The following is a 26,657-nucleotide window of genomic DNA, read 5'->3' on the forward strand; positions in this document are numbered from 1 at the left end:
CAAGCCAGAAGTAACTGTTTTAATGGTTTTGATTGATAATTGAATGGCTCTCTAAATTTGGTTTCCCTGGGCACTTGGAGGTAAACAGATTTTAGTGGACACTGGAGAGATTTCTGTTCTTAGCCATAACAAGTATTTTGGGTAGTGATTTTTGTCCTATGTGATGTTTTTGAAGGTATCCCTAGGCCCCTGATTTTGTGCCAGAGCAACTCCTTCTAATGTTATATATTGGACTTTCTGTATAAAATTTTATTTAAAGAAAGGATTAGGTGGCTTAAATTTTTGGATGACCATCATTACAAATTTAATGCTTTTATAAGATATTTTCTTTAGTCAAATGGATCCCTAAAATGTCACGAATGGTGACATTGCCTCAACTCTTCTCTTCTGCTAGCCTGCACGCAGCACTGTTGGGCTTGATATACCTGTCTGCCTCCTGCACTCAAGCCCTGGTTCCACCTTCATCCACGGCACCCAATGGACACAGAGTAGATGCTTAGCCTTTGTTGAATGAATGAATGAATACATCTTGAAAGAGTCAGATGTTTTACAGTTGGGATGTTCATCATAGATCTAGGTCCCTTCCTCCTGAAAGGAAAAGCATGGTCCTTCCATCAATACAAGCACATTATTGCTGGTACTGATACCCCCAAAACATTTACTTTTGCTGTCTCATTTAGATTTTTGCTCTGGTGCCATGTGTTCAGCTTGAAACAGAGCCCCTCTGTCCCTTGCTGTCCCCTTACTCTGCTTTCTTTCATAGGCCTTTCTATGATCAGATACTACACATCTACTTGCTTAGTTATTTTCTCTCCCATTCCCAACTAAACTTTAAGCTCAAAGAGGGCTTGATTAGCAGTTGTATTCCTAGGGCCCAGAATAGCCAGGCACTAGTAGATGCTCATAAATATTTGGGGCTCAATAAATGATTGGCAGATGGTGAATGAGCTCTTTCATTTCTTAAAAGAAACCTATCTGCTTTATTATACTGGATCCCCATCATTTTTTGTTAGGAAGAGATAACCTTGTCACTGTTGACTGGACTGGGGGAACTCTCCCAAACTCAGAGTATGGGAGGCTAGACAGAGCATCATGGTACCTTCAAGCCAGAAGACGATTGCTTGAATCCTACCGTCTCCCATTATTAGCCTTTGACCTTGGGCAAGTCCCTTAACTTTCCTAAACTCCTACTTTCTCATCAGGAAGCAAATTGGTGTCATCTTAGGACCCATGGGTATTAAAGAGGTGCTATAAGGACGAAAGTAGAAACAAATGTTCCAATTTTCAAAATAGAGAAAGAAGGTGGAATCAGAAAAACTGAATACTGCTCATCTTCACATTGATCTGGGCCAGTCTCTTTCATCCACTAATGCAAACGGTCATTTCTTCAAATATTCCCTGAGTCCCTAGGCACCGTGCTGGGTAGGCACTGAGGTTACAAGGCTGAGTGCCTGCTCTCATGGAGCTGTTTCTGGATTTAACATGGTTGCTACGCTGGCAGGTGAGGAAAACGTGTAGACACGGATGGTGTAAGTGACCTCAGCAAGGTACCTCCCGCGACACCCTTGTGGAAGACATGGAGAGCCGTGACCGGTGGACGGCTGCATGGATTAGGAAGCTACACCCAAAGGGTGGCATTTATTTATTTATTTTTGTTTGTTTGTTTGTTTGTTTTAAAGATTTTATTTATTTATTTGACAGAGAGACAGTGAGAGAGGGAACATTTAAAGGACAGAGGTCAGCTTGGGGAAGGCTTCTAGGACATGCTTTCTCCTTAGCCCTCTTCTTTAGTATATTTATCAGTGATTGAGAAGGGGGCTGAAGAAATGCTCAGCAACTTATAGGCGACATAAGACTGAGATCCAAAAGATCTTTACAGATTTTGGCCACAGGCTAAGTCTAATAAGATTAATTTTCATCTAATAAGTCAGAATTTAATGCTTCTAACACGTGAGCCAAAAAAAAAAAATCAATAATATAAGTGCAGAACAGGAGAGACATGGTTTAACAGCAGTGTTTGAGTTGACAGAAAGCTCAATATTTCCAAAGTGTAATGCGTCTGTCAAAAAAAAAAAAAAACAAAACCCAACAAAGACAAGCAACCCCACCTAATGCTATCTGAGGATGCATTAACAGAAGCATGACTCACACAAAGCCTCTAGTCCCACTCCTCTCTGCTGAAACAAGTATAGGAAAGTACGTTCAGAGAATTGATCAGGCTGGTGAAGGGATTCTGCATTATGTCATAGGAGGAGTATTTGAATCTGGAATATGTAAGAAAGATTTGAGGGATAGGGGAGATAAGACATGGGAGCCCCCTTTGAATATCTGAACAAGGGATTATATTATATCGGTTCTGCTCTGCAGGCCCCAAAGGGTCAAACTACAAGCAATGCATTCAATCCATATAAACGTGGAGACAGATTCGGGCTCAACCCAAATAATAAGTTTCCAAGCCTCTGAGCCTTTTGAGGCTGGAATGGGCTCCATCCAGGAGGCGGTGAGTTTCCACTACTGCAGGGGCCAAGCAGAGACTGACCGGCTGGGCCCCTGTGGTGGGGATGGAAACTCTAGCTGGGCAGCATCTGAAGTCCCAACAGGGACAGGCTCAGACACCATCGGGGTACTCTAACAATCACCACCCACAGCACAGGTTGACCAGAGGCTCTGACTGGAGGGTGTATAGTATGTAGGAGTGCTTTGGAAACTCCAAAGTGCTCCCAAGATGGAGGGGTGGTGGTAGTTAAACACATGATTTCCAGAATGTGCTTCTTTTCTAAACAAGGCACAGCTATGCCTGCAGAGCTTGATTACAGGTGATATGTAGGGGAGGCTGGTATGCTCCACCTTGCCCACAAAGGGTGAATATACTCGTGTCCTTGAAGGAATCCACAAGGGACTTCCATGAAGATGAGCATCTAGGAGAGAGGGATGAGGGGAAATGCTCCTTTTCCTCTCACTTCCCCTTTCTAGGCAGGACTGCGGGGTTACAGAGGAAAGCACAAAATAAGAATAAATCAAAAGCGGTCACTTGCTAGCATCCCAAGAGGCCCCAGCTGAGAGGCTGCTCCTGGGACGCAGGGAGGGGGTGGGGGCAGGAGAGAGCCGATCTGGTCTGAGTAGGACAATGATTCAAATTTATTTAGCTCTTGGGGGCCAATTCAGCAAACTCTGCATTTCCTCCAGGTTTGGAGAGTGAGTGTTTACCTCCAAATAGATCCCCTTTTCTAGCCAGGGACTTCCCATTTCCCAAGAACTGAAGCTCCCAGGGAGAGGCCCCCACCTCCCCCAGCAGCTGCCTCAGGGCCTGGGGGAGGAGGGCCACTTGTGGAGGTACTGGGAGGAGGTTTCTGCGCAGCCCAGAGAACTGGTTGTCAGACATTTACTAGCACGACTAAATGTCAGGCATTCGCTCCAAGTAACTGTCCTTTTCTGCTCGGTCTGGCAGGTACAGACTCCACGAGGCCACTTGGTATGTTCACAGCTGGTCTCAGAACTGGCCACTCCAGACTCTGAACCTTCCTCCAAGGGGACCTCAGAGCACTCTGGAAATTCTGCCTTGGCAGCAAACTGGGGACAGGGTGTGGGGACAGCACTGCACCGACGCAAGGACTGTCCCTTTTCAACAAGGAGAACTGAGGCACAGAGGAGGAAAGGCAAAGTTGAACAGTGTCTTGAGAGCTTTCTAGAAGATGGGAAAAGTCTCGGAGAGTGGAAGGAACAGGGAATCTGAGGCCCTGGGTTCATTGCTTCCTCTGTCAATTATTAGCTACATGTTTGGGGGCAAGTTTCCTGACCTCTTTGACCCTTGGCTTTCTCATCTGTAAAAAGCAGGGGTGAGTACCTACTGCACAGGCTGTCAGGAGTAATCAAGAGAACAGGGTGGGACACGTGGGTGGCTCAGTGGGTTAAGCGTCTGCCTTCGGCTCAGGTCATGATCTCAGCTGAGGTCCTGGGATTGAGCCCCGCATCAGGCTCCCTGCTCAGCAGGGAGCCCGCTTCTCCCTCTCCCTCTGCCCCTCCCTACTGGTCCTACTCTCATGCTCTCTCTCAAGTAAATAAATAAAATCTTTAAAAAGAGAGAGAGAGAGAGAGAGAGAACAGGGTAATAGATGGAGAAGGGTGACAGTATTCCCTGGAAAGAGATGGGGTGCTGTGAGAGCCTACACAGGGTTCTAGGGTTGCCACCTCCTCTTACCTTAGAGTCCTTTCTTGGGGCAAAAACCCTGAGGCCACCACTCCACACTCTTTCCTTCCATGAAAGCTATAACCACTGGCCTTCTCTCCCTCATTCAGCTGGAACCGGCCCTACCTTAAGCTTGGAGCACAAGGGCCCTGCCCAGATACTTGGTTTGAAACACATTGAGATGAAAGTTCATGATCCCCATCCCCACCCTAAAACAGAGTGGGGAGAGTTGACGTTCGTAAGCTGTGTGTAGAGGAAGGCAAAATCTGCAGGCAAATCTGGCAACCTCTCTGACAGTCCAGTCTGACCAGGAAATGGGTAGGAGATACTCCACAGTGTGATTTGAGAAGCTCATCTCACCTACCTACCCCCATTGCCCTCACTGGCGCTGGAAAGCCCATCCATGCTTTCGTTTCTGCTAAGCACCACCCTACCCCAACTGGAGGAGGAGAGTGGCACATTATGTTCTAATGAGCTAATAAAATACCTCTATAGGCTTTCACGTTCAACAGTCATCTCGGGCAATAAGTTGGTGTCGTCACCATTTTGCACGAGAAAACTGAAGCCCATGGAGGTGAAGAGACAGCTAGAGATCACAGACAGTGTGTATAAAGGTTGGGGCAAGAACCAACGGCTTTTTTCTTTGAAGAGGAGAATGGGAAGACCACCCCCCCCACCGGCTCCATCTCCCGGTCAAGTGACAAAGGGGACAGAAAGGAAGGGAGCCAGAATCAGGTGGAAGCGTTACTTCTCAGCCATACTGGGGGTGTGTGTTTAGGGGGTTCTCCACGCAGTTTCTTGTCCCCACTGTGGCCCAGCGAATCCCCATCCCCCAAGAGGCCATCTACACCCAAGTCATTCCCCAAACACTGATCATGGGTCATGCGAGAAACAGTCCTTCTGTATGGTGCCCAAGCAGGAAGGTATGGGTGGTTCATTAATTGAAGGTGGCCCAGGGCTGCTGGGTTCACTCCCCTCCGAGGCTGCAGGGGAGCCTGTGACCCAGAGCCCGACTGCACAGGGCTCCCAGTCTTCCATCACCGTCTGCTGTCAGCCTCCCTTCAGAGCTCCTCTCTTTTGCTCCTGGGAGGTGGGGGCAGGTGGCTCAGGACGAGGGACGACCCCGGAGTCCTTCTAGCACCCCACAGAGGTGGTTCGTGGGAGACGTTGGCATCAGAACTGAATCCCACCTTTGCCACTCACTACTGGCCGACCCTGGATCCGGAACTTTACCTTTCAGGGGGTCTCAGGTTCCTGATCTGTGAAATGGTGGTGACGCTTCCTGCTTCCTGCCACCGTGGTGAGGATTGCTGCCTCCTTCAGGGGATGCTGGCTGAGCATCAGCAGCGGGCAGGCCCACCTGCTCTGTGCTCCCACGGCCCGGAGCACGCTGTGTAGCCACGTGGGCTGACTTGCCTCCCTCAACGACTAGCCTCTAGGCCCCTGGAAGGCAGGGGCTAGGTCTTTTCTCTCTACTATTGTAGCCTCAGGGTTTGATAGAGAGAGTATCCAAAATGTCTCTCGAATGCAGGGATGACTGGTGTGGAGGAGGTCGGCTTCCCATCCAAAGATAGCTTTTTGGCTGCAGGTTTACCTTCTCGACACTGAATGCCTCAGGCCCAGCAGAGAAGTCACAGTTGCTGACTACATGTTTTTGGGACTGGTGGGCATCCAGCCCGGGGCTGGAGATAATGGGACAAAGCAGGACATACGAGCAGGGACATTCCTTCTCGATGTGACTCTCTGCCTGTGCTGCTTGGGGCAAGTTACTCAACCTTTCTGACCCAGGGCCCGCACCTATAAAATGGGAGCAACTACACCTACGGTGCAGGGTTGTTAGAATTAAATGAGGTAATGCGTGCAAAGCAGTTGCACTTAATAGACAGTATATGGTAGTTATCATTAATAGAATCCACAAGCCTCTTTGGCTTCTGTCCCATGGGCTGCTTTGGGGGTCCTGCCCCTGTGGAGGGGACCCACTCTCTTCCAAGCACCCAGGGCAATGGGGCAGGCTTGGGTTCAGGCCCAGGGAGAGGGGGCCATGGTGTTGTGGGCAGTTCCCACAACTGCCCACGATTCCCAGAGGAACTGTGAGACTCAGTTCCTCTGAGCCTCAGTTTCTCCATCAGGTACAAATGGAGCTAATAATCTCTTTTCCCAGGGCTACCGTGAAGCCAGATGCGAGGGTAAATGGCACACAGCGAGTGCTCAGTAAACCTTGGTTTCTAAGCATTTTTATTGTTCCTTTTTGCTAGTCTTCCCTCTGAATCCAAACTCCACTCCCTGTCCATACCTGCCGCAGACGCCCCAGCACCCACATTGCCCATGTCACACACCTCCCCCTCACGCGTGGCCTTGCTCTTTGTGACTCTTATACCCAAGAACCTCTCACAGAGTCCTTTCTTCCAACCCTGGACGACCCAGGCCTGCACTTTCTCAGAGTGACTCAGCAAGGCCACTCCTCCAAAGAGGACACCCCCTCTTCTGAGCCTTCCACCTGACCCGGGCCAGGTGGGAGCCGCCCTTTCCCGGTGCCTGTTGCGCCAGGCCACGGAAACATCGTGTTCTGGAGAACAGGGGGGCCCTGCACAGGCCTGGTCCACTAGGGGCCGCTGGGGCTCCAGCGGGGCTGGGCTGGGCTTTCCTGGGAGCTGGCACTCCGCAGTGCTCGGGCAAGCTGGCCGGGCGGGATCTGGTTCCCTCACGACCAGGAGAGAGTCCAAGGACCTGGGAAGAGGTCAGGGCTCGAAGCTATTTGGTAAACATCAGGTTTGGCCTCAACAGGTGGGAGGCAGCAGGGGGCAAGGCCAAAAAACGATGTTTTTGTGGGGAGAGCACAACTCACGGGGTGCTCCAGGCCTGGACCAGCTCCCCGACCCTGGTCTTGTCGCTGGTACAGCGCCCTCCCCTTACGTTGTACCCTGGTCAGACCCTACCGCGCAGGGTTGCCCGAACATGCCCGATGATTTACATCCTCCTGCCTTTGTTCCCACAGCTGCGTCAGCAGGAAATGTCCACGTTTCCCCCGCCCTGCCTCCCTCCCAACCATGTGTAACCCTACCCCTCTTTCAAGACTCAGCTGGAGCAGTATGTCTCCCAAGAAGCCTTTCCCAATACTCCACACCCCTCAGACCTAGGTCACCTGGACCCTTCCTCATCTGTGTATGCCTCTAACCTTAACGTCTGTAACACTTTGGGGCCCTTCATTGTCTGTCTTCCTGAGTGGGCTGGTGTCCCAGCCCCCATTACCATGCCTGGCTCACGATAGGCTCCCAGTGTGCTTGTTAAATGCCCAAATGACTGACCGAGCGAGCGGATGAGTGAGAGAGGTGTCGAAATGTTCAGGGATCCAAAAAAGGGAGGGGTCGACAGGGGCTCCTCTAAGTGTCCCCACCCTCCACCCTTCAGCACAGGGAAGGGAAGAGCTGATTCGAAGGGGATCCTGGAACAGCAGGCCTAAATCACCTACATTCTGATCCCAGGGCCCACTGGATAGAACAAACCACAGAAAAATGACTTCGTGGTGTAAAATGAGGGGGTCTTAGTTAATTAATCAGTTTTAAAAGTGTTTGTAGGCAGTGGTTTTCAAAATGAGGCTTGTAAAATGTTCACTGGCCCTGTTTGCCCTTGTGGGGTGTTAGTGACATGTGGCTGATGGGGGTAAGGCTGTGAACTTAAATCTGAGCCTCACTTCCTAGCTGTGGGCCCTTTCCGGACAACTGTCTGCTCTCCACCCTTCCCAACCATCTCTGGAGAACCCCTCACTTGTATAATAGTCCCAAACCAGTGATTTCCAGTAGGTCCGTCAGTGGGTGTATCAGAATCTCAGTGTAGGTGTGCCTCTGTGGGCCTGGTGTGTGCGTGTGTGTGCGTGCACGTGTGTGTGCACGCGTGTGCAAGGGGGTATGTTCACAGCTAGAAACATATCTGATATGCCTATCGTATTCCTAATAAAAAGCAGAGTAATGAAAGTTCAGTGCAATCTTGGCTACTGAAGATGTACAGAAGAGAGTGAGTGAACACTCAGTGTCAGGGTCATGGAGGTAAAGAGGCCAGGAAAGATCACTCTGCTTTTCCTGCCCACACTTCCAACAATCCTGTGGGGTGGGGAGGGCACACATTATTCCCATTTTATGGATGCAGAAACAAAGGCCCCAAATGGACTACAAACTCCATTAGGTCAGGAACTATACATTTTATATGTCTAGTACTTAGCAAAAGGTCTGCAAGCTCACAGAAAGCACTCGGTATTTATTGAATGATGCGTGGATGGAAGAAATCGTGCTGAAATGACTGACCTCAATGTATCTAATGCATCAGCAGTGGAACTGGGACAAGGCCTAGGATTCCTGAATTTCTGCCATGTGGGGGTCCTCCCATTCCTCCGGACCACAAACTCCAAGGACAACAAGCACCCTTGGGCCCTCACTCACCCATCCTCCTCCCTCTAGACCCTGTAGACACCCGAGCTCCTAGAAGATCACACCAGAAAGGGAGGCAAGGCAAGTTCAAGTGCTCCTTGGGCCTGCTGCAGACTTTGATCACCTGTTCCCTGATTTATTTTAAGCTTTGTATACTTGGGCCATTAACTATTTTTGTAGCTGTTTGGGGCACTCACCCTGCTTGGAGGCAAGAAGATAGACAATTAAATCTCTGTGTTTTGGGTAAATTTCAGAATTCAGGTATAAGTTCATCAAATGAAAAAACCTAGACAAGGCCAGTGGAGTATTTCTTCACAAGCTTAAAAGTCATATTGTTAGCCCACCACCTCCTAAGTGGGGGCACAAAGGCCCCCTGGTCAGACCTGTAGGTTGTTTTGCCTTTGACACAATGAGGAATGTAGGTCTTGAGTGAGTTGGAGTTCAGGGATATGTCCAGCTGAAACACATGGGTGGCCCAAGAAGGCCAGGGACAGAGGTCACTGCACAAAGAGAAGAAAGGCCCAGCAAAAAATAAAAAAAAGAAAGAGAAGAGTCCATTTTGATGAGTCAAAGCTGGGGAAGGCAGGTCGCCCATATGGTCCCTGGGGTGTTGTCCCCAGGGGCGGAGGGAGCCGTCAATCACGGCCACAGAAAAGGCTTAGGGGGGCTTTCAAAGCTGCTGAATTCACTCTATTGCTGCAAAGTGAAAGGCAGGGGGCTCCAGGCCTCAAAGAGATGAGAGGAATGTAAAGTGTGAAAACATCTGAACTCACTCTGCCCAGCACAGCTGCATGGCCTGGCTGGGGGCCATTCACAGCCAGGGGCCCAAGCCACCCCCTCTGCCTCCAGCTAATGAAACCAGCATGGGGATCCTAATGACTGATCAAAGCCCATCCAGCTTCCCCAGGACGTCTGCTCCCCTGGCCCTGCCCAGAGTGGGAATGGTGTTGTGACAGGGAGGGAAAGAAGGTACTTGGTGGTGGGGGTGGGGTTGGGGCAAGAGAGGCGGGTCTGGCCGGGTCTGGCCAGGTCTGACCCCCCCGGGACATGGCTGGCCGAGCCTTCGCCTTCCTCTTGCAGGAGAGGTGAGACAGCATCATTTTGACCCCAGATCTCCAGGCACAGTTTTCTGGGTCCTGAGCACCAGCCTCCTCACTCTGAGGGTAACGGGAGGATGGAGGGGGACAGAGGAACACAGCTTTTGCCAAAGGGTCCCAAGCCAGTGTGTGACTATCTTCTGAAGTGAGCTTCCCATGCTGGTCCTGAGTGAGGGGTTCTGACTTTGCCTGCCTCCTCCTGCTCACTAACGAGGCTGCATCTTGGGTGAACGACTAAAACCTTTTTAACATCGCCCATCATCGAGTCATCTTTACGTACCAATTTGTTCCTAAAGTGGTAACTGGGTGCCCACCTCCACAGGGGGGCTGCGCCTAGTGGGACTGACTGGGACCTGCCAGGACGTCTGCTTTCTGGTCAAATGCTCACGCAGCCCGACATGCTGGGGACACGCAGACAGAGGAATACTAAACATTGAATACATACACAAAGAGACCAGATAAAATATTTGTCTTGCCTATAAGCCAAGGGCAAAGATATTTGTGGAACGGTAGGTATGTGTCTGTGTTTGAGGAAGCGTGGGGGGAGGGTGCTGCTAGCAGGCGCTGCTGTGTGTGGGGAGGGCGAGGGAGGGGAAGATGTTGCTTTCACTACTAGATCCCAATGCTTTCCTGAAATTGCTGGTGGAACTGCAGAAGGGAGAACTTTGCTCGGTGGTGACATTGCATCTGGAGTCTTCCAGAAGGGGAAGAACTTGAAGGACATTCAGAGGTGGAGACAGAGTCCATGAAGGGAGGGTATATACCCAGGCGTGAGAGGGTGGCTGGGTTACCTCGACAAATCTGGGAGGGGGACTTGCTGGGAGGGGAGAATAGTAGAGAGCATAGCTTTTAGAGTTCTGTTAAGAGCAGGCGGGGGGTTGGGGCAGTGGGAGGAGGGGGCTGGGAAAGTCCAGGTGACAGATGGCCAGGCTGCTGCAGGAATGTAGAAGAGGGAAAGAGAGTCAGGTAGGAATTAACAGCATATATTGAACGGGGGGGACCACACACCCAGCTCATATCCAGGTCTCCCTGGAGACAATGTTTTCATTAAACAATCATTGTAGAAATCCACAGTCCCCAGTGACTTGCCCCTACCTCTCAGGGCAGAATGTGAAGATCAAAGACCCAGCTAGACCACGCTGGAATCGAGGTACTGTGGCCAGACAGTAGAGGGCGCTGTGACTCAAACAGAAGTTAACCAGAAGCCACCAGAAGGAGGAAGCTGACCACAGGAAGGCTTCCAGTGGGTTGTTGGGTTTGCACCTTCTAAACTCATGGTAGGCCTTTAGTGCCCAATAAACACAGAGTGACATCCTTACAAGTAATTGCAGGGTTTTTCCGGGATGGACTGAAACAGAAGAGAGGGGCCCGAAGCTGCTTGGCCATCATACCACTTGGCTTGTGCCCAGATAGCAGGGGGCCATAACCATTAATGCTACTCTCCTGAAATGGGAAAAAAAAAAAAGCCTCCCTCATTTTTAATAACTTTATTCCCCAAACTTCAAAAATGAAATTGCCAAGTTAAGAACTTGCCTTGAAAAAAAAAATTCTAATTTATTATAAAGAAGGTCCGGGGCTTGGGAATTTTTTAATGCAGATTCCTAATTTTCCAAAGTGAGATTCTCCTGTGCATTTGAATAGATTATGCTCGGTATTGCTAGCCCTTAGCACAACGGGAACATTATTAAAACGATTGCATGGGTCTCAGAGGAAGGGCTCTGCTTCTCTCGCTTCCTTTTTCATTTTGGGGACTTCGTATCAGAGACTGTCCGTTTTTGCCTGTGGAAGAAACTGGGTTTCCAAGGAGGTGATATAGAGATGTGCTCAGCTGTCCAGGCCTTGAGGAAACAAGTCATACCGGATCCAAAAGTAATGAGATTAGACCTAAAGGAATCGGAGGAAGTGGGGAATCCTTTTCAGAGAGCCCCGTTTAGGAAGGGACTCCCCTGTGTGCCTGACCCATGTTCCTATTAGGCCCGGCTTTCCTGAGGACATTGAGTGTCAGAGAGTAGCTGGTTCTCTAGGATAATGAGCATGATGAGGGCAATGGAGCAGGGCTTCCCCTGAGAAGCTGGGTTCAGCCTCTTGAAAGCAGAAAGGGAAGAAGGCAGGAGGATCACAGCAAGTTCCCCAACAGAAGACTCACATAGAAGACATTCATTCCTATGTGGGAGCCCCTCCTAGAAGGCCCCAAAGAGTGTGGAGAAAGGACCTCTCCCCAAGAGCCAATCGGCCTCAAAGTCTAGTTCTCTCTCTCTGGGGAGAACAGCCTTCCCCCATGAGTCAGAGGTCCTTGTTCTGTGGCTCTCACTCACCTCTTCCATCCCGCCCATGTCATCAATGCCCGAACGACTCCCCACGATCCCCTATCCTGATCAGTCTCTTTGGGAACCGGGTTGGCTCAGGGAGGGCCCATGGCAATCCAGCCATAGCCTAGTGGCCTAGCCAAGGCCATAAGGACCCCAGACTTTGGCTCGGTCACTTGACCAGGGACACTGACACTTGCTGTCAGACACCTCTTTCCTGGGCCCTGGGGTTACAAATAGATACGTGGCTTCCTCAGGGCAAAGTATTCCTTTGCTGTAAATGGATTTCCTATGGTGAAGTACTGGTGGCTCCTAAGAGAGGAGAGCCTTGCACAGTCCGTGCCCAGGGTGTCTACTCTGAGGCCCTAGATGGGGACCTGGAGCCTCCCTTCCTCCCCTCAAAAGGCTCGAGCCGCTCACCGGTGACTTCCGGGGGGCTGAGTGCCTGAGAGCTGTGGCCCTCCCTCCATCACGTCCCTCAGCAGCTGGGATGTATTAGTTCTCAGCTGTATGCTGAGAATTCAATTAGGCTCCTGTACTTAACTACACCCGGATCCGCATTCTTGGACCATAGAGGCCCTGCTGCCGCGCTCTTGCTAATCCCCACCAAACCCAGCCTTCTCCCAGCTGCCCCGGCAGGCAAAACAACGCTCGGGGCGGGCGGGAGGGAGGCAGCAGCCACCAGCCGCGCCAGTCCAATGCTCTCTGACCTCTTGGCCCTGCCCTCGGCTGTCCCCGAGCCTTGCGTCTGAGGCCTTTGCACCCACCACCTGCTGAGGAAGTGACCCCATGTCCGTTCGCCAATTCTACTGTGGAGCTAGGAGAGCAGGATCCAACTACAAAAGAAACGGAGCCAAAGTGCCTGCCTCTTTATCGGGACCCCGGGGGTCCCCAACACTGCCTGAGCAGATGAGAGAATGATGTCTGTGTCTACTGAGGGAGGAGGAAGCTAGTTCCCCATTACGGCTCCTAGGTCTCCCCAGTCCAGGCCTCCTGCACTTCGTTCTGACTATGGAGGGGAGGGTCCTGACACAGTGTTGCACACTGGAACTTTCAAATAGAGGAACCATGTAAATGCCGAGTCCACCCCTGCAGTCATTCGTGGAAAGCTACTGACACGGGCCGAAGGCTGGCCGCACAGGAGGCTAGGTTGGGGAGAGCTGAGGAAGGCATGGAGTTGACATGTGGGCGCACGGGTGGGGATAAAAGGACGTGTGCTCGAAGGTCGGGGAACGACAAGTGCTTTTGAATTTTTAGGGGTGAGGGGAGAGGAGTCCGTGGTGGTCTGCATGCTGGACGTTCTGGAAAGTGGTGACTTCCTGGGGTGGGGGTGGGAAACAGGGATGGATGGCACAGCCGCTACATGCTCACACCAGGCTGGGGGTGTCAGGATCCTAGGACCGTATGTGAGCAAAAGTCTGCCCACCCTGTGCTGCGTCTTAATATCCCTCGCGCGCTGCACAGATCTTCCACGTGGTCCCTGAGAACAGCTGTGCGTGAAAGGCTCAGGAGCAAGGGGCAGCAGAGCAAAGACCGGCTGCCGGATCCCGGGTACGCAGTAGGCTCTCACTGCACGTTTGTTGAGTGAATGAGTGAACGAGGGTTCTAGCTAGCTGCAGTTCACATTGCAGATACTCAGTAAACCCTTCCTGGAGTCATACTGACTTGAGAGACCGGGGTAGAGAAAACAGGAGGAGGTGGAGGTAAGGGCTGTGACAAACCGCAAAACTAACTCAGGGTCTCCAGAGAACCAAGTGTGGAGAGAGGTGCGTGCGGGGGGAAGCACGGGTCTGAAGTGATGGGTCTGAAGGACCGGGGGGAGCCCAACCCACCAAAGCTGCGCCAGGCCCCTAGAAGGAGGGGAGGAGACAACAGGAAGACAGCATGAAGATGCCACCTTCTCAAGAGGTGCAACCAGGATGGAGTCTCAGGAGAGCTCGGGGGGCTGCTGGGTCCGACCTGAGGGATGGAACCGGGGGAAAGGGCTGGAGGACGTAGAGATAGAGTCATGGCCTTTTTCTAGCAAGAAGCCGACAGAATCCTGAACAGAAGGGTGATTCCTGGAATGGGCAGCCAGGGAAGGATGGGACAGAAGGGCTCCAGTGACCAGTAAATGGGGGGATCTGGTACAAAGGAACCTCTAATTAAGGTTTCCCCAGATACTCAAAAGCAGACTCGATTTACCTGCATCTGGATCTCCCTGAGTGAGGGGTTGGGTGCATTTGTCTGATATCTGCTCCGAGTGGGAAGCAGGGTGAGGGTGGGGGCAGGACCATGACTGGGTGCTCCAGACGACAGTCCCCGATGTTGGTGACAGAGCTACTCAAGTAGGATCTGAACCCCGTTTTGTCAAATGCAATGGCCCCTCCAGGGGTCTGTGTTGGCCAGCTCTCCAGAGCCGGGGGGGGGGGCGGGGGGGAGAGCCCAGAGAGTGGCCAGGAGACAGCTGGGGTAGGCCTCGCTCTGTCCCGCCCAGGGAAGGCCACCCCCTTCCCATCATCTGGTCAGTCGACACTCACCTGCGGGCTGTCCTGGTAGGGTGGGGGAGGGACATTCTGCGTGGCCATCATCGTCAGAGCGGGGGCTGGGGAGGCATGTTGCATCATGGGATTGATTCACATCGAGGATCTGTGGCAGGAGAAAGGGGGCCGCACCGTTAATAGGCTGAGCGCAGGGAGCCCTGGGGACCGGCCGGCTCGACATTTTCTCAGGCTGGGCCACCTGGACTGACGGACTGACGGGCTACAACAAGCGCTGGAGGCCCTTTAGGGGAACAAACAGAGAGCTAAGGGGAGAGGCCGGGGTGGGGAGGGGCTTGCTGTGCTCTTCTGACTTGAAAGAAACGATATTCAAATTACATGTGAAACAACCTGTACGTAGCCTCGTAGCCTCATAGCCTCGTCTTTGTTCAGCATCAGCTGGGGCCTGGTGGGGGGGAGGGGAAGGAGTAGGGGAGCCTGGCTGGTGGCAGCACAGGGCATTGGCGGCCATTTGGGTATCCCACAAGACAAGGGCGCTGGCCCTTTCCCAGGCTTCTGGAACAGCCACCTGCGCTCTCAGGGGCAGGAGGCCCCCACCTCCCGACCCCAGGGTCTGCGAGCGCGGACTAACCCCTCCCGGGTGTGCTCGCCACACCCCCTAGTGGCCGAAAAGGGAGGTGGGGGCGCAGGTCGGCTCCCGGAGACCGGAGGGTGGAGCTGGCAGCGCAGGGCGACCAGTTGGTCTTCAGGGAAGGGAAGGAGGCTGGGGGACATCCGAGAGCCTGGGTGAGCCTCCCGTCACTTGCCGAGTCTTTCTAGGTGTGTGCTTGTGACTGTGGGCATATGGATGTGTCTGCAACATTCTTTTAAGTAAGCTTCCTTAGCCTGCGTTCAGTATAGAGTGCCGGGCACCTGGGGCCAGAAGAGCAGAGCCAAGTCCACCTCCTCTTACAGAGGAGGAGACAGAGGCCAAGAGGAATGATGTGTGTGTGGTGGGGGCGGGGCAGTGCTAGTGAAGCAGGGATTGGATCCGAATCTCCAGGTGCCCTGTCCCCGCAGTCCCCCTACCATCACCAGTAAGTGAGCTGCCCCTCCTGGGCCTCAAGGTTTCTTCTTGAAATGGAACGTGGTGCTGTAAGTGGAGACAGCCTGGCAATACCCACCCCCCCAAGGAAACAGACCGCCCAGAAAGCTGTTGAGCTACACTAGATGCCCTGAAATATTTAGAGCTGGAAACGGCGGGCTCATTGCCCGCCGCAGGCCTGTCCATCGTGGGGCCTGGAAACTCCTTGGAACCTCTGTGGGGGGAGGGGCCTATCCTTCTCCTGGGTGAAGGGTGCTGCTGAGCTAGAAACATTTGTGAGCACAGACTCAGACCTTCCCTCCCCTCTCCCTGAGGGCACTGTGGGGCTCCATCCTCATCCCACTGATGCCCCCCACGCCTTCCCTAGGGTCTTCTGAAATGTTCATATATGTGAATTCTGTGGTGATCTGAGGGTGTTTGGAGCTGCCTAAGGGAAGGGGCTGGTCTCCAGAGCCCTGAGGTGTGTGTGTGTGTGTGTGTGTGTGTGTGTGAGAGAGAGAGAGTGTTTTTGGTTATTTTTCAGGAAGAGGAGGAAGCAGCAAGCCTGGCCTGACCTGAGTCTGTGCACTACCTATGCTCTGATGTTAAGTGCGTGGAGCGCTGGGCATGTAGGTGTTCATTCAAGGACTATTTATCAAGTGTCAACTACAAGCAAAGAGCTAGGAGGTGTGGGAGGATAAACGAAAGGAGGCAAGATCTCCTCTCCAAGGAGTGTTATCAGTCAGGAGGTGATGGCCCAGCGGGCCAGAAGAAAGAGAAATGAAGGTTCCGGAGGAGACAGCAGGAGACAGCGTAGGGAGAGAGGGCTTCTGCTGTGCCTGCAGGGCATTCCCCTTGACCTCTCTGCTACCTACACCTTGCCTACCCTGGCTTTACCAGGGTGTCTTTGCAGCAGAAACACTCAGGGTTTCCCCACCTCACGCACACATGAGGCACCCAGATTCATGCTTTATTTATGCAAAGAGTGTCAGGAGGGAGCCCTCAGGGGAGCCAGTCACTTCAGGCAGGAGAACCAATGCCTGTGTTCGTGGCTGGCTCTTTGTCTGGGTGGCGGTACACATCCAAGGAAGGCAAGAGCAGAGTGGAAAGGGTTCCCGAGGAAAAAAGAGGATAGAGACTCCTTGTGATGTCAGAAGAAACTTCCAGAATTAAGATGTTTGAGACATTAAAATGGGTGTGGAATCTCTTGTGGACCCTGAGGGACAAAAGGAAATCGGGATATTTCAGGGGTGTGTTAGGCTCAGCCTTTCCTGGAACTCTGGCAGATGAGGTAACTTTGGTTGGGGCTTCAGGACCTGCCTTCAGGACCTCTTCCTTGGAGCTCCAGTCTTGGATGCTCCTTCGCCGGGGAGAAAGTGAACCACTTTGGGGCTGTAATGCCAGCAGCCTCCAGAAGAGGGAGCCTGGGGGCAGAGTGTGGGGTGGGAGCTCTCACTAGGCGGTTTCTCTCCCCTCTTAGGGGCAACGGGTTCCCTTTAACCTCGGGTTTGGGTCTTGGGGTAACCTCATTCCACGGATCAGAAAGTCAGTAAACGCAGAGCAGAGGATGCTCAATAGGGAGGATTGGGGCTAAATAGAGGGGGCTTTAATCTGCATTCTTTTGTTCACTGTCCAATGAATGGGAGGTAGGGTCATTTTAGAGTTGTTGTCCCTAGAAATATTTGCAACTTGGCAGGAGGGCTACCCAGCCTGGGGGCAAGGAGAGATGGGTAAAAGCGGTCTGCAGCCAGAAGCAACCCCCGACGCCCAGGCTGAGAGGAGATTTTTCAGTCTGGAGTCTGTCAGGCTGTGAGCAGGGGCCAGACCCGCCTCGCCAGAGGACACAAAAACAATTTTCTGAGGACCCGGATGGCCTTTGCCCCTCCCCTCCCCCTCTCTGGGGTCACCACAGGCCACTAGGCCACTAACCCATTGCCCTCTGGGGGCTTCTCCTGCCAGAGAACAGGAGGACTTTTCATCAGGGGCTTAAGTTTCATTAGTTCTCTGCTCACTCAGGCACAGAAGCCTCTGGTAAGGAGACACTGGGGGAGACCCCACACCCATCTCCGGAAGCTTGCTCTTTTCTTCACACCACTCCACAAACAGAGGCACTCCCCCATCCTTGGGGAAGCCCACTGGCTAGGCTTGGGGGGGGGGGGCAGGGCTGGAGGATGCATGGAAGGACCCTGGAGAGGAAAGGGGAATCCAGCTTCTCTCGTCTGAAACTGGGCCCGGCGAGACTTCATAGTGGGTGGGGGGAGCTCCTTGAGCAATCCCTGGGTGCCTGGCCCTTTTTGCACTTTGTTTGAGAGTACGGAGGGGAGTAGCAGGCCTGTGCTCTAGAAACCCAGCCTGGGGCTTCCAGCACTTTTCTGTGGCTCAGAGAGGCTGCTTGGCCCTGTGCAGAGGCCCCAGCGCTCTGTTACCGGACACCAGGGCACTCAAGGGAGCGCGCCCAAGCCTGCAAATGGAGGACGCGCAGGGAATGATTTACCACCGAGAGACTTCCCGTTGAAGGCAGGCTTATGTCAAAAGATTGTTCTTAATGCTGAAAACCTTTATTATAGGACAGCTGGGGGGGGGGGTAAAATCCCCTAACGCCACATTCAACCCCACAATGATATCCAAGAAGAAATAATTCGTGTCACTGATATTATCAAAAGGAGCTAAAGCCGCCATTTTACAGAGCTCCGGAGCCCAGTAAGGCCGTGTTGCACAGGTTGGGGGTGGGTGAGGGGGGATAAAAAGACACCCCTTTAGGAAGTAGGAATGGGCAGCCCAGGAGTTACCCACTCCCTGTCTCCTCAACGCTTGCTCCCCCCAGCCCTGCAAGGTGAGGCCCTGGGTCTGTAGCCCAAACTCCAGTGTGTTGACAAACAGGCTTAGAAAAAAATCTCAAGCTCGTTAGGAAGGAGCTCATTAGGACTTGTTGACATGAAACCCATTAGACCAATTAACATTCCATTAACGGCCTGGGGCACCAAGGGGTTAATGCTGCCCGGCAGTAATTGGGCTGGGGTGCTGGGGTTGGGGGCTCAGGGCCTTAAGGATGAGAAACAAAGTCTAATTGGGAGCTCTCTGGCCAGCTGGCCCGACAGCGACAGCATTTGTTCTTGCCCTCTGACCCTAGCTGAGACTACATCGTATCCGGACCCACTTAGGGAGGGGGGCGGGACCAGTTTCCCTTTGGATCCTCACCCACGCACTTCTTTGCCCTAGATGGGAGACTGGGCGGATGGTGGGCACCGGCCGAGGTGTGGATGTATTTCCACCCTTTTGGACTCTGATAGTCCTGTTTTCTTCATCCATCCCTGCCCCACCCCCTTCTGGTCCAGTTTCTCTCTTAGCGCCCAGGGAAGAAAGTCCCCTCTTCCTCTCCTCAGTTATGCGTGTGGGACCTACGCTTACAAAAGTTCTTTGGAGAAGCTAGAATCCTGGAGGCCCCAGAGCCTGATTCATCTGAAGAGTGTTGTAGTTTAGGGCAGAGGGGTGAGGGGAGGGAGCACTGGCCCTGGGTCTTTCTTCCTTCCTCCCCTCCTTCCCTCCCTTTCTCCCTGCCTTCCTTCCTTCCCCAGAAAGGAAGCTAAGACACACTGTGGAGGGCCCCATAGAAGCCCTTCTCTTCCGTCCTCTGACACACACCAGCAGGATTTTCATTATTTTCCTTCCCTAGCTACAAGTAGAGGCTGTGGAAGTCCCATCCCCTGCCTGGGCCTCAATTTCCTCTTTTGTAAATTGCCATGATTGAAGCCTGTGCTCAGGGTCAAAAAGTCTGGATTCTTCATCTAGCTCTGCCACTTACCTGTGGCCAGTACAAGTCACGTTCCCCTCTTGGACTGCAAAATGAGGGATCTCACCAGAATATTCTCAAAGTCTTTGCCCATGGTTAGCCCTCAACACAAGCTTGGTTGAATGGAATGGAAATGGTTGGCTTGCAGCTTCATCTCAAAGGCTAGCCAACTCATGTCTTCTCCTCCTCACTTCCCATTCGAGAGTGAGGGAGGGAGGCCCCTGCGGCCGGAGAGCCAGGGGCTCTCCTCAGCACCCCCCCGCCCAGGAGCCCCCAGGTGGTTACCATCCCACCCTCTAACCCCAGGCCGGGGAGGGGGCCCTCTGAGCCGTTACCCAGGCCTGGGTTCTGACGTCTAGACAGATTTGCAGGAAGCTGAAATAACAGAGTGAACTCAGCAGGAGGGACCAAAAGGCTGCATTAGTAACCTGGCTGGCTGCAACGTCTCCCTCAGGAGCACCCGCCTCAACCCTGGCGCAATCTCGTTTATTTTCCTTCAACCTAGAGCCTCGTCCAAAATGATAGTCTCCGGCCCAGCTCCCTTCCCAGAAGAGGCCTGTAGGTGGCGCCTCGGAGCCCCGCTTTAATTGCATTATATAATAGAACCTGTTTACTAAATCATGTAATCAGTCGCCTTAGGATTTACAGCCTCGGATGTGTATAGAGAATTGGACTTTGAGTCAAATTTAAAAACAAATAAAAATGAGAGGCAGCTGTTGCTGATAGTGTGATATTCATCTTTTGGAAACAAATTCACCCCGCTGCTATAAATTATGCCTGGAAAAAAAGTGTTGTTGGTGGGAAGGAGTTGGCTAGGTTTCCTGTGCTGGCAACTCGGAGCGATGAATCTTGAAATAACGGTGTCAACCTGTCACTGATTTCATGTGACTCTGTGGATTTATCTAAAGAAACGCAGGGGTGCGTGTGTGCACGCTCGCGCGCACACACACACACACACACACACCCCAGATTTCTTCACAAAACCCAGGAAGGGCTAGAAATCTCAAGCTTTAGAGGAAACCCTGTGGTCACTGTGCGTGGTGTACGCAGCCAGCGCTGGGTGGTGACAGGGTGGGACCATTGCAGGGATGGCGGAGGGCATGCAGGTGAGCGGGAGGCTGTAGCTCCGGGCTGGGAAGCTGTAAAACGTGAGGAGGTCTGGTTGACATGTTTGCAAGTGAGGGAAAAGTGAAGGGTCCTTGAGGAAAGAAGGGGAAGGAACACACCAAACGCTGGACCAGGTGCTTAGGAATCGGGTGGTAGCTCAGGGGCCCGAGGATTCAGGTGACAGGAATGCCGTGGCCTCGTGGATGTTGCTTTGCCCCCATCTTTCTGACCTTGGGTGCTGGGGGTGAATGGAAGTCCTCTAGTCTGAAAAGGGCAGGCTCAGAGTGGGGTGTGGGAGCCAGGCAGGTGACTCTATGTTACTGAAGGAAGCACAGGTGGAAGGCGACCCTAGCAGGCTTTGCGCTCAGGACCAGACCCTTACTGTCCTGAAGGCTGGCTGGCTAAAGTTCCAAAATGAGCCACCACTCCACCATGACCCAGGTCCGCAGGGACATTGCACCTGGCACAGAGCCCCAAGTCATTGCAGAATGCCCCACCCAGAAGGACCACTTCCCTGGTGCCCCTCCGGTTCCTGCTTGGACCTCTCAATAGGAAATAATTCTCTACTGACTTCATCAAGATAGCAGCTGAGGCAACTCAGACCCCTTGGCCACCCACAGCTCTCTGAGCGAATCGTCATTTGCTACCTTCCTGAGGAACCTGCTCGGGTGGTGGTGCCAGGTCATGCCCTATTATTACAATGTTGGTCTCCAGGGAACAGAGTGGAGACAGAGCAGAAGCCAGGGTGAGCTGTAACTAGGACTGCTGGCTTCTGACTCCCTGAGAGATGTGAAAATGTCTCTCTCTCCCCACCTTTCTCTCCTCCTTCAGCCCTTAACTGCCAAGTGGGGCAAATGGTCTTTGGAAGGGCTAAGAGCCTTCTGAGAAATCAGAGAAGCCAGAGACCCTCCTGTTCCCCTTACCAGGAGCACAGTCTCCTCCAAATGGTAGTGGTCCTCCTCCCAAGGGCCTCCACTCCCCTCCTTTCCCCACCCCCAAAGCCATTTTGTGGTTTGGTCTTTATCTGGAATAACAGTATGTCTCCCATGTGTGTGGCTGGGTCAACAGATCATTTATGCACTCACCAACCCCAGGCGAGAGACCCCATTCTGGGAGCAGGGGTGGTTATTACCCACCCTGGATCCCTCTGTGCACACAGTTTAGTGAGGGGATGCTCAGTGGTTACAGAAGGCAAGGATTCGACTCCGCCCTGGCTGTGAGGGGGCCTGCTGGCAGGCATGGACCCACATCATGCCCTGACCGGCTTTCCCAGAGAGGAGCCCCCCACCTTGCCCTCTTGCTTCCTGCCATGCCTCTCTGATTCATGGGGGTTCCGAGAACATCAGGGCCCAGACTTTGGGCCCATCAGGGCTGCCGCCTTGCCCCTCGACTCCCCTGGTTTAGCTAATTTGGCCTCAAACACGTGGGCCAGGGTCAGAGTTAGGAGAGCCACTTGTGCTCTGCCCCAGCCCTCTTTCCTTCCTGTCTCCTGCTTCCCCACACTGGGGCCAGGAAGTGACAGAGCCCTCGCTCTCCTCCCTGCCTGGGCTGTCACACCTTTCCCGGCTTCAAAAAGCTGCTGATATATTTTACAAACTGAAACAGCAATTTAATTCCCCCTGATAGCAGCAATTGTCCATTAGATCTTCCTACCGAGGAGCTTTAACAATAATTCCTTTCATCCGACTGCTTGCTTCTTCTTGATCTGAGAATCAATCCCATAAATAGCAGGCAAGAGTTTTCACATTACTCTCCCCCTCCAGCTTTTAGCATTTTGATGAAGATTCTCATCTCCTCTTAAAGCACTTCACAACTTGGCAATTTTTCCCCCTTTGGTTCCTTTAAACAAAATAAAACAAAAAAACAGAAAGGGGGGAAGCATGCCAGTTGTCAGGATAAGTACAGTCCTTGCATGTGTCTCACAGGTAAGTGCTTTGCACCTTTGCCTGCCTGGAGGCAGGGGGATGGCAGCAATGACCTCTGATGGCCACCCCCTAACTGCTCAAAATGGGTGCTGCTCTGCCCCAGAGGGGCCCCATGATGGGCCCTAAATTTCACGCTCACCCACGGTTGGGTCCAGCTTCTGCCAGTGATGCTCAACTCCGAACATTTTCCACTTTCCAGGAAAGCCCTCCACTTGGTGCTGCATCTCAGGAGTGGGGGCCTGGAGGCCAGGCTGCTGCCCTGGGGTGGGGTCCGTGTGAAGGTTCTGTCCAGGAGCCTCTCCCTGGGCCTGTTGCCAAGTTCCCACCCATGGCTCAGGCAACTCTTGGACCTAGAGCTGGGATTCTGTCCCCTCTGTTTCATTGCCAGCCCCCTTCGGCTCTACCCAAATAGCATGAGTGGGAGAGGTGGGGAGGAACAGGGAAAGGAGAAAGCTAGAGGCCTTTCATTCAATTCTTTCTCTTTTATTTTAAACCTGCAAGCAGTCCCAATGATCAGGGGCAGAGGAGAGAGCCCTCCAGTTCTTCCATGGCTAGAGTGGATTGCCAGGGCACCTGGGAGCCCCAGCCCGCTCCCCCAAGACGCTATCACGTGCTCTCTTGTCTGCACACACACACACACACACACACGCGTGCGCGCGCACACAGAGAAACAAATCTAAAAATGAACCCAGGGACTGAAATCCCCCTCGACAAACCTGATTCCCAGGTTTATTATTATTTGTCAAGAGCTGACGGCAGCCGCTGCTCGGAACAGAGCTGAGAAAACAACACGGGCTGGGCCCCTGAGGCTCACAACTCAACAGAGACAGAGGAACAGCTCAGATGCTGGGGAGCCCAGATGGAAGGAGCACTTCTGTTCTGGAAGGAGCCAAGCAGCCACCTCCCTGCTGCCCTATCTGCCTCCCTCCCTTTTAGAAATCTTTCTCTTCTCTGAGGCGGGCCCACAGGGAAGACAGTACTCCCAGGGAGCTGGAGAGAGGAAGGAAAGCAGGGGAGGGCCGGGAGGGGGCTGGAGACACAGGACTGGGGGGGGTGGCATCCGTAGAGATAAGGGACCCCGATTCCTATCCCGTCTGTCCCTTGTGATGCTCTCAGATTCTGCTGGAACCAGAGACTCCGAAGAGGGTCAGCCAGGCCCCTTTTCTCTCTTAGGACTATACCATGACCTCTGGCTGGTTCCGTTTTCTAAAAAATTGCCTCCAGAAAAAAATGGTCAAGAGTTAGGGCTGTTGAAACAAGTGGCTCTCTGGGCTCAGTTTATCATGGAAAAGCTACTCATCCCTGATACTTCCTTACCCAGCTAATGGATGTCCTTCCTCCTGAGGCCTTTGGGGTGGCCTAGGTGAGCCTGCAAGAAAAGGGAGGGACACCAGGCAGAGTCCACAGCAAAAAGGTCAGCTCGGGGAGGAAAGGCTGCCCAGGAGCCTCCCTCAAACTTGGTCCTCACAGCTGTTTGGAATGAGAGCAGGGACATTGGCTCTGTGTTCCTCATCTGTCAGGAAAGGGAGCCCCAGGGAAGGGAGGATGATGGCCACCATGTGCAAAAGAAAAAGTGATGCTGGGCAGTGAGCCCATTCCTGGGCATTGCCAACCGGACTCAAGCCCCAGCTGAGAACACACGCCCTCTATCACCTTATGAAAGTTTTCCTCCATGCTTTTTGCTGGGCTTCTCATCTGCCATCAAGGTCTCTGTATTACACTCTCATGTCCTTTCCTTCATCAAAATTTTGCTCAAAACTCTACTCTTCCGTGAAGCAGAAGTAGAGCATGGAAGCGTGAATGATCAGTACGTGTGTTTCTATATTACGGGAAATCTGCTTCCCATCCACATGTCCCATCTTGCCCATTGAACCCTGTGCTCCCCGGTAGACAAGATCAAGGCCCTTCCTTGCGTTTCCTTTCTAGGGGGCAGAAATCCTGTGCTATATGATGTCACAAGCTCTATCTCCTTTTGGAGCTTGAATATGTACACAGTTACAATTCAATTTCACTGGCTTACTGTTAAAATGTGAAAGGACCAAACAAATCTGGAAAATATAGCTCTTCAAATTCCAGCAGTCATTTACACCTCAGGGAGAGCGAGTTTGTTTCCTTGGAGCAAATTTTGATCGGGGTGAGTTGGTAAGCGGACTGAATAACAGCTGCTATTTATTGAGCCTTCCCCACGCCCCGGGGCATTATGCTAAGTTTCTGATGCAGATAACCTCGTGTATTTTTCCCAGACACCACCTGGGGTAGGCAGGAGAGCTATGCCCACTCGTGGATGTGAAAACTGAAGCTTAGAGTAGCTGAGGAAGTCTTGCAATGTGACCCATGGTCTGCTTTCAGAGTCTGAATGTGTAACCTAGACGTCTCAGGGTGGAGGCGGGGAACGCCGGAAGAGGAGTGAGCCCCCCAGAAGTTGGGAGAAGTACAGAAGAGGCAAGGGTGATTGTGGAAACAAGCTACCGATGGAGTCGCGCCATCCAATCAGGCTGTCCTTTAACTTTCCCACGCCCTGGATTTCTATGATAGCAGTCCACCTAAAGGTCTTCCGAATGCCGAATCTGGGCATCTGTAGCCCATTAACGCGCGCGGACTTTGCACCTTTGGATGGAGGCACCACTTAGAGAGCAGCCCGCTTCCGCCAGCCCCGCCAGTCTCGGACAGCAGCGTGGGCCCATTTACTTCAATATTCCATTGTGGTTTGCTCTTGTTATTTCACAAGAGTGAGCGGAAGAGGGAACATCAGAAGTGCTGATGGCAGCGAGAAGAAGTAGGGGTCTCATGACCATCATGCCACTGAGACAAAGATGGAAAACATGAATCGTGCTGAAAGAGACTCATACTGAGTCTCCATCGTCGACTCACTGGACTGTGGGTTCAATTACGAAGGGAAGGAATAAAATTAAAGGACGCATATGAAATGACAGAAATCCGTGGGGGAGGGCTGCATCGAAGGGGCGATGTGTAATTGGGAATTCGATCATGTGCTTTAGCTGTCTGGGAGTCGGAGTCTGGGGACGCATGCTGTGCGAAAGCGGGGCCAGCCAGGGCCCTGACCCCACACTCCGTGGTGCTGGGGCCAGGGCTCTGACTCACGGCGACTGGGATTCCGTCAGCGTCTCCTTCCTGTCAGCCAGGACTGCGGAACCCTGCTGCGGCCCAGGTGGGGCTCCCCCAGGGCGGGGTGGGCTGGAAGGGAGCGTGCAGTCCGCTGTCCGTCTGCTCTCCGTGGCTGTCTCCGCTTGGACTTCTTTCCCCACCCGCCCCTGGTTTTCCAGGGACCACCCACAGCTGCAAAGAAGTGCCTGTTCTGGAGGGAAGTATGCCCATGACTCACAGGCTCAGAGGCACCTGGCTCTAGCTTTGGAAAGCCTGTCCAGTTGAGCAGCATTGGCTTTTTCAAGTTGGGGCAGGCCATCCATAGGGGGCATCCCATCTCTTGTCATATCTCCCTGAGTTCTAGCTTTATCCCCCTGCAGAAGTCCCTTCCTGCTCACCCTCCTTTCCGTCTTCTTCCTCTCCCAGCCTGATGGATCCTGGGTAGCGGTCCGAATGGGTGACCAGTGAGGACATCTCTGCAGGCCAGCTGCGGGGTTGTTACCCACAGCCTCCCAAGCAGGCAGCAGCTAAACAAAGTGCAGAGGACTAGGGCTGTGTTCTCCTTCCCACTGGCTCCTGCCTGTCCCCTGCCAAGCCCCAGCCCCTTCAAACTCCAGCCTTGGAAAGGGGTCTGCAGTTCTCTGGCTTCTAATAGGGAAACCTTTAGTCATCTTCTGGCCCTTTCTGCTGTACTCAGGCACCAAGGAGAAGCATTTCATATTAGCAGCAGAATCTTTGAATACTAGCAGCTTGTCTGAAAATTAGAACTCACCTCAAACCTTAATTCTGCTTTTTTTGCAATGCCAACTCGTGTTCTATCATTGAGCTCTCATTCCTGCCTTTGGTACAGAATCTTTGTGGCCTTGAAGTTCAAAATTGTGCCTCTACTTTCCCCTCTTCTCTCTCCAGTAAGAGGGGATGCCACTTCCCATGGCGGGGCAAGGACCAGGGGATGGAAGAAGAGAAAAGACAGTGGACTCTGGCTCTTAGGGACCAATTAGGATGCTCTGACTTAGACAGTGATCTTCTGGGATCTGAGCCCTTGTGAATCTGGATCTTCCAGCGTCTGGCCCTCTCAGGGAAAAGGAGGAAAGCATCTTGGCTCCCAGATCTAGAGGTTCTGTCCAGAGCAGGTTGGTCTAGGCAGTCAGGGAAGCTGCGTGTGAGGTGTCTGCCC

General features: G+C 52.7%; 1 protein-coding gene across 11 annotated transcripts in view; it reads right to left on the reverse strand.

Moving 5' to 3' along the window:
• PKNOX2 (PBX/knotted 1 homeobox 2) overlaps window positions 1-26,657 on the reverse strand; it is a 307,502-nt gene that overhangs the window by 62,800 nt on the left and 218,045 nt on the right. For 10 of the 11 annotated variants that reach the window (XM_078058801.1, XM_036123314.2, XM_036123317.2 and 7 more), the window contains one exon: window positions 14,530-14,638. The exons of the other annotated variant lie outside the window; for it this stretch is intronic. In XM_078058801.1, the coding sequence (XP_077914927.1) occupies window positions 14,530-14,616 (87 nt within the window). In that variant the 5' untranslated portion in view covers window positions 14,617-14,638. The remainder of the gene's footprint in view (window positions 1-14,529; window positions 14,639-26,657) is intronic. 11 annotated transcript variants of the gene reach the window in all.

Source organism: Halichoerus grypus, chromosome 11, assembly GCF_964656455.1.
Source record: "Halichoerus grypus chromosome 11, mHalGry1.hap1.1, whole genome shotgun sequence".
Lineage (NCBI taxonomy): Eukaryota > Metazoa > Chordata > Mammalia > Carnivora > Phocidae > Halichoerus > Halichoerus grypus.